General features: G+C 41.3%; 2 protein-coding genes across 2 annotated transcripts; both read left to right on the forward strand.

The window, feature by feature from the left end:
* The first annotated feature begins 293 nt into the window (after nt 1-293).
* On the forward strand, nt 294-1,917 carry LOC148020668 (ethylene-responsive transcription factor 11-like). Its single transcript, XM_087698473.1, has one exon. It carries the CDS (start codon nt 665-667, stop codon nt 1,379-1,381), a length of 717 nt encoding a protein of 238 aa, XP_087554599.1. The 5' UTR covers nt 294-664; the 3' UTR covers nt 1,382-1,917.
* A 6,218-nt stretch (nt 1,918-8,135) lies between these two features.
* On the forward strand, nt 8,136-9,946 carry LOC148020669 (uncharacterized). The gene has a single exon (XM_087698474.1). The coding sequence runs from the start codon at nt 8,263-8,265 to the stop codon at nt 9,715-9,717; it is 1,455 nt and encodes a 484-aa protein (XP_087554600.1). The 5' UTR covers nt 8,136-8,262; the 3' UTR covers nt 9,718-9,946.
* Nucleotides 9,947-16,383: the final 6,437 nt, after the last annotated feature.

A 16,383-nucleotide genomic window follows, 5' to 3' on the forward strand; every position in this document is an offset into this window, starting at 1 on the left:
TTGTCCATATTTGCCACATGGGCTTGAGGTAGCATTTGGGAGTCGCTTCCTTTTCCTTTCAACGTGGGCTGCACAAGTACTTAGGTCCATAGAGGCATTGCTTTTGCAGGCCTTTGCACCTTCATCAAGCTCTTATAGTTGGAAACCTACACGTTTGATAACAATCTCCTTGCATGTGGCATCAGCCTGGGACGACACTTTGTGCAATAGGCAATCCAAACAGCCCAACAACCTACACTAACACAAATGCTTAATGCTTATAATATACATGCTTGCGTTGATGAATTGGGATTAAAGAAAGACCGAGTCTAATGAGAGAAGGGTTCTTGACGCCCGTTAAGTCATATCGGTGCCCACGATGACGCCTCACTGACGCCTTCCTTCCTCAGGGCAAAGCTGTTCCTCTGTTTTTCCGCGTGGAAACCCTAGACCTACAAACAGACACAGACTCGAACACAGACACAAGCCGAGGGCTCTCTATACGTCGTCCGTGTGGTTTATCTCTCTCACCAATCAGGTCTATCCTGTTCTCCCTGCCCGGAAGCGCTGACGTCTTCCAATTGAGAAATCAGATTGATTTCATCAAAAATCACGGCTACATCCTGCAATCGATGGCCTCTGCCTAAGAGCGGCTGGATCTGGGAGCAAAGAAGGAACTCTCAACATGCTTTCTCAGCCTATCCACCACACCCCGCATGCGGAGGATCTGCAACCAGGTATGCCACAGACACATCTAAAAGAACAGCGCTATCGTGGCGTGCGTAAGCGGCCATGGGGCCGATTCGCTGCTGAGATTAGGGATCCTGTGAAGAAGGCCAGGGTCTGGCTTGGCACCTATGACACAGCCGAGGATGCTGCTATGGCGTATGATGCCGCTGCAAGGGCTCTCAGAGGCGACAAAGCAAAAACAAATTTCGGCTTGCGGATGTCTTTTGATGATGAGAGTGCTAGCCAGAGCAGCACAGTAGAGTCATCAAACACACGGAATTGTAAGCAAGGAAAGCCTGCAGGAAGCTATGATGGCGTTGCTTCGGGACATCAAAATATTTGTGTCAGAAGTAGGATCCAGTATTCACCTTCCAAGCGGCCCAAAGTAATGGGGTCCTTCCTTAAGAAGAGGAGGAAACTTGGTTATTTCAGTTCTCAAGCTGATGGAGGTATAGAGGCCTTCAATGACCATCTTAGAACCCAGGGAAATATTCCAGGCGGATGCCAGAGTGAATGTGACTCATCTTCTACTGTTGTTTTAGATACAGCTGAGGTGCAGTCACCTGAACAAGACACCCAATTGGGTTCTCGCCCTTTATTGTATCTAGATCTCAATCTTCCTCCACCTCCTGAGGAAGACATTGCAGAGCAAAGCTTAGCTCTTTTCTTGTAAATGCAAGCGACAGTTAGAGAAAAATCTTTGATGGCAGGGTCTTACTTTCCAAAAGGGAATGAAGAAAATCGGTGCTAGGTATGCTTTTTTTTGTTGCATCTTGGCCCATGGGGAGCTATTCTTTCAGCACAGAAGTCGTGTGTTTGCATCATGGATCAGGAGAAGTCTGGAGCTTATGGTGTGCCTTTCATATAAATAACCTGGGCCTTTGGCAGTCAGAGTCCCATTCACTATGAATAGTGTATTCATATTGTTAATCAATATCTGATTGTAAGGCCTCTTATGTGAGCTTGCCCGTTTCATAATGGACTGTTGATGAAGACTTACAAATGTCAAATGTATATGCAACCATTTGTGGTTGTGGTCAAGAAAATAGCAACGTCAGACTTATAAGCAGTGTCGCGCTTTCTTTGAAGTTCACACTGAGCTGACTGGTCTGATCACTAACTTCTGAAGAAATTTTATGAAGAGGCTTTGAGTTCACCCTTTTCAGGGTTTTGCACAGTTTGATAAGTGAGAGAATTTTAAAGGTTGGATGTTTTGGGATTTTTGAATTCTACAGTTGGTCAAGAATCTACAGTTAGTAAAGATTTTTTGTTGACATTCTTACGTCTGTGACACTGGCTAGTGCACTGATATTCACAGGATGCAAATTTGAACTCAATTACTTCCATTATTTCCATCATGCAATGTGGTGCCATTAGGTTGCGATGTTAGGCATATGGCTCCTAAAGGACTTTGAAACTGACCAAGTCGAATATTGAAGGTCATATAGTTCTTCTATTTGCTTTTAAAATCTTGGAACCACTAGGTTGTAGCTATTTCTCTATTAGCTGCATCACGTAGCAGGCAGCATTATGTGGGAGGTAGCTATAATATGATGGAAGAGGAGGCCACGGGGGCCTTATTGGGTCTTATTCTTGATTCTTTGAGGGCTCACCCCTTTGTTAGGCAATAGGGGAGGAAGAACGATGCTGTCCATGGGGGTAGGAATGTCCCTGTGGATAAAGGCAGTGGGTACTCTGACTGGGTACTGATTAGGTTGGGAAGCGCTCAGCCAAAGCAAGAAGGGCCACTACTTGTTGTAACTTGTTGCCTAATGGCAAGGGGTGTGATCATGTTGAAAGGCTTTAGGTGTCTTGTTTGCAAGGCCCCAAAAGCTTGGTGGAAGCATTGTGAAGCTGATCTCTAGTGGACGAAAGGATTTGACATGTGTAGAGGAGTGTGTCTTTTATGAGCTACAAAACCTTATGTTCAAGAAATGGGAAAGGAAGGGGAGGAGCCAAATGAGGGGGATGGATGTTGGAGATAATCTTTAGAAGACAATGCCCAAAGCTAGGCCAAATAATCTGTCAAAGACAGTTTTGTGGCCAGAATCTAGCTTTCAATTCTTGATAGGACAGGAATGTTTGCCAAGCTCTTAATGCAAGAAGCTCTAGAGGAAGGCTAAATTAGATTTTTAAGTTAGAGGGGAAGCGATAGATGAGATGGATGGACATTGAAGAGATTCTTTCCATTAGATGAGATGTTCAGGCTTGAACATGAGTAGCCTCTAATTAGCTGAAAACACATAATTTTAATTTGCTTGCTAAGTAAAGACGAGAGAATACCAACATATGATATTATAGTAGCTTTTGGGTTGCGAAAAGAATAGGTTTGTTGATGTGGTTCCCTATAATCTCTTTGATAGTAGGAACAAAGAATGTGTAGCTTGTAGAAGTTACTTGACACGCTTGAGTGACTTCAATTAAGTGATTGGCCAACTTGAACTATAAGGAGTTTAATTGATAAATCATCGAGTTTGATGGAAATGCACATGTAGATCTTGTAGATCAAATTGTCATCACGAGTGCTTATCCTCAATGCTATCTGTCCACACCATCATGGTGTAGTCTAGGTTTCAAGTTGCAAGGTTATGTAGCTAAATCCAATTGAGAAGTTACAATGCTTGTTTGTTGGTGCTATCGTGTGGGAGTATTTTAGGCATAGCTAGATGCATTGCTAGTGCTCTTTAGGAGCTGATGTTGGCTATGCTTTCCTATGCCATCATAAATATGCCTTGCATATCCAAGATGGAAATATTTGCTAGGCTTGAATGTAAGCGGTTACATTGGTTTGAAGTTGAGAGGAGTCTATAAGATGAAGGAGGATGGGACTATGTGTACCATTGTTGCTTATTTGTTGTGAAGGGTCGTATTCTCTTTTGTTAGCCGACCTACTTGCGATATGGTGTCATAGCATTTGGAGAAATTCCTTCGTAGACAAATGAACAATTTCAAGGGTTGTAGGTTGTATTACAACATGTAGGCACTAATTAGTAGAACACATGAAAATTTAACTAAGGAAGTAATGAGGATATAGTGCCAACATCTGATCTTTCCCTAGCTTTTGGGTGGTTAAGAGCATTGGTTTGTCTATGTGTACAAGGATCCATGCATAATCATGGAGTTTTGTTGTAAATGGCAACTCTCATATTGTAGAGGCTAATTATGATCTCTCTTTGATCATAGGAACAAAGCACTTGTAGCTCGTAGAAGATATGTGAAAACATGTGCAAATTGATTGATTTTCTTGGTTAATTGATTGACTAACTTGGAATATAAATGGTCTAATTAACAAATCATCAAGTTCCATATCTTAGATGAAGTTGCATCATAGGTCATGCTCAATGCCATGAGTGCACACCATCATGGTTTTTGAATGGAGCTACCAAGGGTCTAGTGTTAAAGTTGTGAGGATGTAGGTAAATAAAGCTAAGAAGTTACAATGCTTGCTTGTTGGTGTTGTCACGTGGGAGTATTTTAGGTATAACTACATGCATTACTAGAGCTCTTCAAGAGTATGATGGTTGCTAGCATAAAATATAAAATGTAGCGAGTCTTGCATATATCTATGTTTTCCTATGCTATCATAAGTATGCCTTGCATATTTATGTTGGAAATATTTGTGAGGCTTGAATGCAAGAGGCTTCATAGGTGGGCTACATTGGGTTGAAGTTGAGAGGGGTCTATGACATCAAGAAGGATTTGGGGGGGGCGGGGGGGGGGGGGGGGGGGGGGGGGGGGGGGGTGGGGGGGTGGGGTGTTTGGTGTTTTGTTGATGCTTGTTTGTTTTAAAGGGTCAGATTCTCTTTTTTTCACCCACCCATTTGTGACATGAACTATCATATCATTTGGAAAAATTTCATAGACAAATGAAAATTTTCAAGGGTTTAAGGTTGTACTAAAGCATGTAACTACTAATTAGTAGAAAACATAGAATTGCAACTTGGTTAGTAAGAGGAGAGTGTGAAAATATGGAAGTAAAGAGGAGAGAATGTGAAAATATGAACATTCTCTAGCTTTTGGGTCCCTTAGATCATAGATTTGCCTAAGGATCAATGAAAAATCATTGAGTGGTATTGGAATTTGCAACACTAATATTCTTGAGGTCTCTCTTTGATCATATGAATAAGGAATGGGGGGGGGGGGGGGGGGGGGGGGGGGCGGGTTTGGTGTTTTGTTGATGCTTGTTTGTTTTAAAGGGTCAGATTCTCTTTTTTTCACCCACCCATTTGTGACATGAACTATCATATCATTTGGAAAAATTTCATAGACAAATGAAAATTTTCACGGGTTTAAGGTTGTACTAAAGCATGTAACTACTAATTAGTAGAAAACATAGAATTGCAACTTGGTTAGTAAGAGGAGAGTGTGAAAATATGGAAGTAAAGAGGAGAGAATGTGAAAATATGAACATTCTCTAGCTTTTGGGTCCCTTAGATCATAGATTTGCCTAAGGATCAATGAAAAATCATTGAGTGGTATTGGAATTTGCAACACTAATATTCTTGAGGTCTCTCTTTGATCATATGAATAAGGAATGTGTAGCTTGTAGAAGTTACTTGAAAACATGCTTGAAAGTTTGAAAACTAGTCGACTTGCTTGGTTTGATTGGCTACGTTGGAACATAAACGGTCTACTTGAAAAACCATTGAGTTCGATAGAAATGCACACACAAATCCAAGTCGATCTCCTAGATCAAGCTATTGTCTTAAGTGATTATGCTCAATGATGTGTGAATGGAGCTACCAATGGTCTAGCTTTCAAGCTACAAGGTTATGCAGGTAAATCTAGCTAAGAAGTTACAATGGTTGTTTGCTAGTGTTGTTGTGTGGGAGTCTCTTGGGCATAGCCACACGCATTCCTAGAGCTCTATAGGAGTACAATGTCAACTTGCATATTTTCTTTAGGCATCACTTGAGAGGTGTTGTGAGGACCCAGGGTGAAAATCTCCATTTGTAAGGCAACTTTCACTTTTGCATGATAATCATGAACTAGATCTCAATTGTACATCATCAATGGGGCAGATACATTTAATTGTTTGTATCCTATATATATTTGCAATCATCTTAAATTTATTAGATACCACCGTTCATCACATTGAATGCCACGCTATGCAACATGAATGAAGATACACTCTCATGGAATTCTTTGATTACAATATGTGTGGAATGTAGCTTCAATGATCATGCAAGCTTACCGCATGATCAATCAAGCTAAAACATTGTGCCTTCTTGCTAACCACATGATCATGTAAGCTAAAACATGTCAAGAATAGCAAATAATGCTTGGATGTACGCCCGTAGAGGCTGGATGTATGCTAGAAGAGGTTGCCCATAAGAGGCTTTGTATGAGAGAGAGAGAAAGATGTATGCTCTAGAAAGAGAGGTCCTAAATCCCATAAGCACAGAGAGGAAAAGTGGTACTATCCAAAAAGATATAAAGGCATGTACTTGACACTCATTTCAATGGAATGGTACAATCATTTTGAGTCACTCAAGACTGTGTTTATGAGTATCTTGTAACCTAATTCACTCGAGTTACAATTTCTCAACATATGATACAATGAGAAATTAGGTTAAAGACTTAACCCTTAAAGCCCATTCACACCAGCTCATCCTCTCTCTCCCACACTTACTTATTCACAAGCCACTTCACTAAAACCCTTTCACACACTTACCTCTCCAAACCTCATTGACACAAGCCTACTCATATCATACTCATTCATCCACATCATCTTCCTTACATCTCCATTAAAATCCTAGACATTAAGGTGATTTACCATTTCTTTATATTTTCCATCAAGTGTCTTTTGACACTAGCATTGTGTGCTTTCTCAATTTCTCTGAAGTATTTTGTAATTTGGATTAGACACTGCCATTAAGCGAAAAGCAAATTGGTAAGACATTTTCGCATTTAAAATGACTTACTTGTACCATGCACAAGAGTCCAAAAGGAAATCCAATGTCATTAAGCCAAAGCGTTCCAAAGAGAAACATATCTATCTTGCAAAGCTGCATGGAACCCCCAAATCTATGTATCCCAAAGCATATGCCATGTTAAGCTACATCAATGTACCTGTTGGTATCCATCTCAAACTCATTGAGAAAGAAGATCAAAAGGACCTCGGGAAGAAGACTAGAGCACAAGATAATGAAGAACATTAAAAAAAACCGAAGACATCATCGAAGGGTGCCAAAGAAGCTCAAAGAAGATACTTTCCGTTGCTACTGACAACAAAGAGTTTCCCATAGTGGATGTAAAAAACCCTACCAAGATGTAAAGTTTCAAGTCTTGACTTGACTAGGCTGCCAAAGAGCTAGTCTCTTGGGCCATGTCATCATGTAGGGAGGGCAAAAGCCAACTAGGTTAGAGACTCATCATTTAAGGGGGGGTGTTGAGAATAGCAAATGATGCTTGCATGTACACCCATAGAGGTTGGATGTATGCCTAGAAGAGACTGCCCATAAGAGGCTTTGTATGAGAGATAGAGAAAGATGTATGCTTTAGAAAGAGAGGTTCTAAATCCCATAAGCACAAATATGAAAAGTGGTACTATCCAAAAAGATATAAATGCATGCACTTGTCACTCATTTCAATAGAATGGTACAATCATTTTGAGTCACTCAAGATTGTGTTTATGAGTCCAAGCTAATCTATCTTGGAACCTAATTCACTTGAGTTACAATTTCTCACTGTATCGTGTGTTTGGTTTGCATCCACCATAATAATCATCAAGGGCAACTTAATGGATATGTAGGATATACAACAACAAAAGGATATGGACCAACAATATACACCACCACCTTGACATATGCATCACAAGTGTACAATAAAATATAAACAATAATTTCGAGGCACCACACGCTACAATCATATACAACCACATGCCTATTGCAATTTCCAATTATCAATAATCAACTATAAACTTGCAATAAAAAACATTGAAAAGCTCTTGCATGCATACCAAATACAAAACATTCCATCTCAGCACAGCCAAAGAAAAAGCAAACGCAACATTTCAATTACTAAAAATATTCTTGAAACACATAATCAAACCACTAATACAAGAACCAACAACATGCCACTCACCTTCTTTCCAACACACATATAGAAACAATTCTAAAACACACAATAGCTGAGTTTTACCCATATTCTTCCAACCACTCAATACCATACATTTCTTTCCTATAACCTCTTAAAAATAAAAGTTCAAAAGGTAGGCCGGGAGGCATCTGTAAAAACAAGGTGATGTAATGACAAGGGCCATCAAGGTGTTGGTGTTGCAATCAGAAGGGCCCTGGCCCCTCGTGAGTCGTGATGACATCACCTTGTTCCGAGAGATGCGTCTTGAAGTTTCAAGCGGAGAGACCACGCCCGGCCCCCTGTGATCTTGATCTTCTATAAAGTTTCTTTCAAGCGGGTCAAGCGGAAAGACCACGCCTCATTTTGGTCTTCTAAAAGCACAGCGGGTATTCGATTCCTCGCCCTCAGCCAGCCCACAGCCGCCGCTCCTGCTGCGCGTCTTCTCACATTCTCCCTTCCTCTCCATCTATCGCCATGTCCAGCGCCAGTCTGCGCAACAAGGGAAACGTCCTCTACAAGCAGGCCGCCGATGGGGGCTTCGGGCCTTCCGCCAAGAGAAGCAAGCTGGCCCGGGCCAAGCAGCTTTACACCCAGGCACTCAGGGCGAGCGGCACGGAGGACGATCGAGCCTCGTGCTGCAAGAATCTGGGAATGCTACATTGGCTGTGGGGTAAGTCAGAGCTGCAGTTCGCACTCATGTCGCCGAACGACCACGTGGGGGGCCAGGAGGCCGCCATAACCCTCTCGGACATCTCCGTCTGCAAGAACTTCCTGCGCGAATCGGTGCGGTGGCTGTCTCAGGCCAAGGGCCATGGCCGCCTAGCTGCGAAGCCCAAGGCCTGGCTCCACCACATCGACGGCGTACTGAAGGGTATGGTCCGCTGGGCAGCGGATCAGGATCGGCGCCTGCCCCCGTCCGTTGGCACGCGCGCGCCTCTCCGACGATGCCTCTGCGACGCCCTGGAGGAGGAATCCTCCGCTCTGGGTAGCGAACATTCTAGCGTGACCCGCCTCACCGTAGCCCTCGCTCTGAGGAGCTATGCCAAGGCGCTCTTCAAGGAAGGCCTGCAAAGGATCTCGCAGGATGCCGCCGCGTTCAACGACTACACCGGATGCCTTGGGCTGCTGCTGGACTGCCAGGCGCCTCTGGCCAGAGCGCACTCCATATTGGCAGTCTCTGCGTCGAGCAATCGGGCGGTGATCATGGAGAATAAAGACGTACTGCTGCGTAAGATCGAGGAGCTTCAGCAGTCTGCGCAGCTGCACGGGTGCATCTGCGAGGCGATGCAAGCGGTGTTCGTGGGGGATGTGACGTTGCAGAAGGCGCTGACGGAGGAAGAAGGGATGGATATGGACGGGGTGATGGACGCGCTGGATCACTACAAGCGCCCATCGTTGCTGACGCGGGAGCTGGACATGGAGACGGAAGGCATAGCGATGAGCCGAATAGGGAAGGTGTACTCGGACGTGCTCAAGTGGGAGGAGAAAGCCCATAAGCACCACTTCCAGGCCACCCGTCTGGCTCTTACAGTTATGTCTCCGCGGCTTGCTAAGGCGAGCTGGTACATCTACTCCCTTGAGAAGGTACGAGCACACCAGGAGAAAATCCTCGTGCGAGAGAGGGAAATCCGTGACGCCCAACGCCAGCCCTACCTCACTATCCTCCAGCCTAAGCTTGAGCAGCTCGCCCAAGAAGCCACTCGCAGTGCGGAGTCCTTCCTCAAGTACTTGTGCGATGCCCATCCCCACCCCGACTTGTCCAGGAATGTCCTCCCTATCCTTAGCTCTAAAGAAAGTGTGAAAGCTAGCTTGAAGAAAGCCATTCTCTGCTACCATCCTGATACCAACTGTTGCTATGACGAGGAATGGAAGGTGCTATCTGAAGAAATTTGCAAACATCTCAACCGGAAGTACGAGAGTTTCAAGTGAAGAAATTTGCAAAAATCTCAAGCATTAATATAGGTCATATGCCAGTGTATTTCCTAACGTATACTAAACACCCATATCTTATGTAGGAGCCGAGACGCTTTTGTCCTAATGGGCGGATGCAGGTCTGCCTTTATGCGAGATACAAAATGTATACGGTACATAATATGATGTGCAAAATGTATATTGTACATAATATTCAGGCTGTTGAGCAACAATCTACAAATACGTAGCACAGTCGGGTCTTTGACTATGACTATATGTTAAGTTGATTGTTTTCAAAGTGCTTCCCAAGGTCATGGTGGTTGAGCCTTCCTTAAATTTGTAGTGCTAAAATTTGAGGCCTTACCAAATGATCCTTGGCCTCAAAAGCTAATTGGAGAAGACTTTTTTATATGGTTTAAAAGGAAAAGCAAGTTATGGAGAGATTATTGACCCCTTAACAACGAGACCAATATTTCCAAGGTTTATATTTAAATCAAATGAGTAATAGACTAGGAGTGATTAAGAAATCAGCAAGACAACATTTGGAAAGGAGATGAAATGGCCTATGTGTTTATATCTGTCACATAGTCTTACAATGGTCAAGAGAGAGGAATGATGATAGTTAAGCACTTAGTGAATATGCTTAAGATCTAAAAACCTTCATATTGCTGAGAATAACTAGCAAGTAATGATAACTAGATTAAGCAATAGTGTTTAAGAACACTAATATCCAAGCTTAGTGAAATACTTGTGTTAGAATATGATTAAATGACAGGAGTCACCTTCAGGACAAGAAGCTCTAAGTGTTGAGTCTCCAGATTTGCAATGAACTTGAATCTTGCTTAGTCAATGATTATAATCATTGTTAATAACTTTAATAAGTAGAAAACTGAAGAAAACCAAGCTTCAAGCTTTTTGGCTATGATTGCCGGACAACGTGACAGTTAGGATTTGGCCCACAATGGCCAATAGAGGAGGAATTTTGGGAAACCCTTTTAGATGGCGATAGCTCACTTAGGGTGCTACCAAAGCCCTATCTTGGTCGTGAAGATTGCACCTTCTACAAGTCGTGCTATCTGGCAAAACACGATGTTTTCTGAGACTACACCAATTTGGGTATTTCTGCAATGCTGGGCTAGAGAACACACAATGTGATCATTTTAACTGATAGGCAAGTGCAGCTTGAGGTGGAGAAGAAGTCTCTAGAAGAGATCATGAGCTGAAATTGCCTCCTTTGCTCTCACCAAGTCCTCCGCTGACTACTTGTCCAAATTTGGCTATTGAGGTTGAGAGGCTAAGATGAAGAATGACACTTCCTTGTGCACTCAACCGAGATAGGATTAGGGGTAGCTTAATGGGTCAGTGATCGATTTGATACCAGGTTGGAATATCAAAGTTGCAACATAGAGGAGTGTGCATAAGAGGGATAAGAGAGCTCACAAAGTACAAGAAGAAGATCTTGCTTATTCAGTTGCTCATGAAGTACAATTGGTACACTCTCTCTTCTACACTAAGAATGACCCTTAGGGCTATTTATGTAGCCACTAGAAGCTAGGGTTAGGGTTTTTCCTATCCTCTAGTCCATTCACACCTCATCTTCCCTCATGCACCCTTGCTTACATAGGGTTCTCATGCTATACTTCTAACACAGGACGCTCTCACAACAACACTAGCAAACAAGCATTATAACTTCTCAGCTACATTTACCTACATAACCTCATAACTTGAAAGCTAGACCCTTGGTAGCTCCATTCAAACACCATGATCTTGTGGACATATGGCACTAAGCATAACCATTTATGATGCCACCTTTATCTAGAAGATCAACTTGGATCTATGTGTACACTTCAATTGAACTCAATGATTTGTCAATTAGACCCTTTATATTCCACATTAGCAAATCACTTAACTAAGCAAGTCAACCAGTTTGCAAAATTTCAAGTGTGTTTTCAAGTAACTTCTACAAACTACATATTCTTTGCTCTTATGATCAAAGAGAGATCATAATTAGCCTCTAATATATAAGTATTGCCATTTCTAGTAACACTCTAGGATTATGCATGGATCCTTGTGTACGTAGACAAACCTCTCCTCCTAGCAACCCAAAAGCTAGTGAAAGATGAGATTTTGGCATTCTCCTCTCTTTACTTCTTAAGCAAGTAAAAATTTTTGGTTTTCTACTAATTAGTGGCTACATGTTATATTATAGCTTGGAATCCTTGAAATTGTTCATTTGTCTAACAAAGGAAATTTTCCAAATGCTATGAGACTTCATGTCACACATATGGGTGGGCTAAGAAAATAGAATATGGCCCTTCACAACAAATAAGGAGCAACAGAACACCAACAACCCCATCCTTCTTGACCTCATTAACTCCTCTCAATTTCGTGTAAATACTTCCATCTTATATATGCAATGCATTTTTATGATGGCATTAAAAAACATAGATACATGTAAGATTGACCACATTTTATATTTAATGCTAGGCAACATTGTCAGGAGAGCTGTAGTTATGCATCTATCTTTGCCTAAAAGGCTCCCACAAGACATCACCAACAAACAAGCATTGTAACTTCTTAGTTTGATTCACCTGCATAACCTCGCAACTTGAAAGCTAGACCATTGGTAGCTCCATTCAAACACCGTGATGGTGTGGACAAATGGAATTGAGCATAGCCACTTATGATGGCAGATTGATCTAGGAGATCAACTTGGCTCTATGTGTGCATGTCAATTGAACTCCATGGTTTGCCAATTAGATTGTTTATATTCTAAGATAGCCAATCATGCAAGTCAAACTTTCAAGCATAGTTTCAAGTAACTTCTACAAGCTACACATTCTTTGCTCCCATGATCAAAGAGAGATAATAATTAGTCTCAACACACTGAGTGTTACCATCTCTAGTAATACTCAATGATTGTGCATGGATCCTTGTACACATAGACAAACCTATGCTCATAGGGACCTAAAAGCTATTATAAGATCCGATTTGGGCATTCTCTTCTCTTTACTTCCTAATCAAGTCAAATTTATGTGTTTTCTAGTAGTTAGTGGGTACACGTTGTTGTACAACTTACAACCCTTGAAATTGCTCATTTTCTACAATAATTTTTCTCCAAATGATCTAAGGCTTCATGTCACAAGGGTGGGCTAAAAAACAAGGACATGACCCTTCACGACAAGTAAGCAACAATGCAAATATTTCCATCTTTGATATCCAAGGCATATTTATGACGGCATAGGAAAACACAGATACATGCAATATTTACTACATTTTATATTTTATGCTAGTCAACATCATGCTCCTTAAGAACTCTAGCCATACACCTTGTTATGCATAGAAGACTCCCATGCAATGTCACTAGCATACAAGCATTGTAACTTTGCAACTAGATTTACCTACATAACCTTGCAACTTGAAAGTTAGACCCTTAGTAGCTCCATTCAAACACCATGATGCTGTGCACAAATGGCATTAAGCATAACCACTTATGATGGCAACTTGATCTTGGATTTCAACTTAAATCTATGTGTGCACTTCAATTAAACTCAATGATTTGTCATTTGGACAATTTATATTCCAAGTTAGCCAATCACTTAACCAAGCAAGTCGACTGAATGGATCCTTGTACACATAGACAAACCTAGGGTCCTTGGGTCCCAAAAGCTAGTGAAATATCAGATTTTGGCATTCTCTCCTCTTTACTTCCTAACCAAGTTAAGATTTTGTGTTTTCTTCTATTAGTGGCTATATGTTATAGTATAGCCTACAAACTTGAAATTGTTCATGATTTGTCTAAAAGGAATTTCTACAAATGCTATGACACTTCATGTCACAAATTGGTCGGCTCACAAAAGAGAATCTAGCCCTTCACAACAAATAACCATCAAGGAAACACCAATAGCCCCATCCTTCTTGTTGTCATAGACTCCTCTCAACTTCAATCTGATGTAGCCTTCCTATAAAGCCACTTACATTCAAGTCTAGCAAAGATTTCCATCTTCGCTAGAGAAATTTGCCATATCTCTTTAAAGTAAGCAAAGGATCTCTGGCCAATCAAAATTCAAGGTCATAGTCTCAATTTGAGAGAGAAGAGAAGAAGGTGGAATGTGGCTGATGGGAAGATCTTTGAGGAGGGCGAGGAGCTCAAAGCTTGAACTCAAGAGCCACTCTCATAGAATTTGATGGCAAGATCTTCAAGGAGGGTGAGGAGCTCAAGGCTCGAACTCAAGAGCCACTCTCATAGAATTTGATAGTGAAATATTCAAGGAGGGCGAGGAGCTCAAAGATCAAATTCAAGAGCCACTCTCATAGAATTTGATGGCGAGACAAGGCTCCTAGTGCCTCCCTTTTATAAATTTTCTCACACGTTTGTGCTTTTTCTTTTCCAAAAAATCCTAAGGCTTTTTAAACGTTTGGCTTTAAAAACATTAAGGCTATGCTTTTAAAGCTTAAGCTTTAATAGATAATCTTTAAAATCTAAAATGCTTAAAATGACACCCTTTCGCGAGATCATTGCCCATGATTAAGCCATCGTCATGATCACGAACCAATCAGGCCTCCACGACACCCTCCATCAACAACATCCATCATCATACCTATCATTCGTTCATCAATGACACCTGCAAGTCAATGGAATATCCTCCTGTCCTGCTATCAAGCCATGCTTTTGAGTTCACAATTTGAGTGAACTGTGCTGAGACTCTTAGTTGCCTCACGATGACCTACTGCATCATAACCAGGATGATCGTCCCCTCAATCGATGTCCTCGATGACAAGGATAATTATGAGAAGGATATTGTCAACTCGAATTTTGATGACTTAATGCATGGGGTACCATAGGGTGCTAACTCTCCTATTGGAGAAGGCACACCATCTATAAGCTTCAGGAATTCAGTGTCATCGTCGGTACAGAAGCATACGGGCTCATACTGGCAACCATGAATGCTCTGATCCATATAATTTGCAAGCAGCTCTTGGTCGTGATGATGATGATCATCATCAATCCCATCAATTTGATCTTCACTAGGAATCACAGCTGCAACTGCAAAATCACAATTCCTGCCATGAATAGCCCCATTAACCACAGTATCTGGACCAGCGGCTATGATGCCATGATCATCAAAACTTTGCCAATGTGAACTTGGTTTACATGATGTCAGTTCATTGAAAAAACTCAAAGCCTTTCATTTTTGAGGATGTTGGCAAGCCGCCAACAAAGCCATAGATCTTCACAATTGAGAAAACGCATGCACAGATCCTTGTTTCCCTTTTTCTTTGTTTCAAAAATTCAATTCGAGCTATCACATGCTTAAATAGAACACACTTAAAAATTTTGGAAGTCCCAAAATTTGATCAAGTTGTATCCATCCAATATTATCTTTATGAGAACATGCCCTCTGTCTATTGATTATAATGTATAAAGACCTTTACTTAGGTCCACTTGTGATGCAATAATATGCATCAAGAAGATGCACTTCTGCTCTTGCTAAGTCCATTTAGCCAAAATCAATGTGTTATACGTTACAAAAAGGACCACAATGCCTTGTAAATAATATTCCTTCTACCAAGGTAGTCTCCAACTAGCTAATAAGGACCCCCACTTCGATAGCAACACATGTTGAATTTGTTGTGCATACCAGACAACTTCAAAGCCGCTCTCAACAATAGCATTGCATGCTTTTGTGAAATGTTGAAGCAAACATGGTATCAATGTACAATACATGAAGCAAAGGCAAAACACTTAAAGCATGAGCTTCCATGTAGCTATTTATCTATCCACTTTGTGGCTTGCTAAACTTCAATCCACCTGTGAAACTTGTGCACCCTCCTACTGTCATCAGAGGCCTCTCTCTTCCTTTTCTTGCGATAAAGTAGGTCTTCTGTGTCCAAGACATATGAGACCTTTGAAGTATTGCAAAAAATCTTGTACTCAAGCCCATTGGCAACACAAACATTTTTCATAATTTTGAGCATTATTGCATGTTCATCATCTTCATCAAAATGATGTTTGTTCCTTGACAAGAAGACAAGACGTTGCTCTCATAAGTCTGAAACAGGTAGTAGAAACTCATTTAGATACTTTGAAAACTTTTAATCCATAGCATTTGCAACTACTTCCAGTTTTTCAAGACCACCTTCCATAAGCTGGATAGAAAGCTGATTGGGAATTGACCTATGCTCAAATCTGTAGATGTTCTCCTCATGCAGTATCACACATGCATTTGCATGATATATCACATCTATAAAACTTCCAAGAGGACATGATTTTTCATAAGCATATAGTGCAAGCAGCTTGTTTGCCATCTCATTAGATGCTACAGCTTGGAGCTGCTTAACTAGCTTAAAGATAAGCTTATCCAAAGTAAAAAGGACATATGATTGAGTTCCAATGATTGCCCACCGACAATCATCCTCAAACTTCGCATTATCAGCAAACCCATGACTTTCTAATAAATATAACTTGGCTAAATTTATTGCATGTATAGCCATTCGAGATACAATGTTATCAATGTTGCGTTCATTGCAATGACATCGAATGTCAACTTTGACTAAGCATGCTAAAATTTCAACACACTGCCACTAACCAATTCATGTAGGCCTCATAATAATCATCACAGAATCTATTTCGAAACTCTATTTGTGATTCTCAGAATCCAAGACCAATTAGCAAAAGTATTG

This window comes from Lygodium microphyllum, chromosome 18 (genome assembly GCF_053477565.2).
Source record: "Lygodium microphyllum isolate KBCC chromosome 18, Lygodium_microphyllum_v1.1.10, whole genome shotgun sequence".
Lineage (NCBI taxonomy): Eukaryota > Viridiplantae > Streptophyta > Polypodiopsida > Schizaeales > Lygodiaceae > Lygodium > Lygodium microphyllum.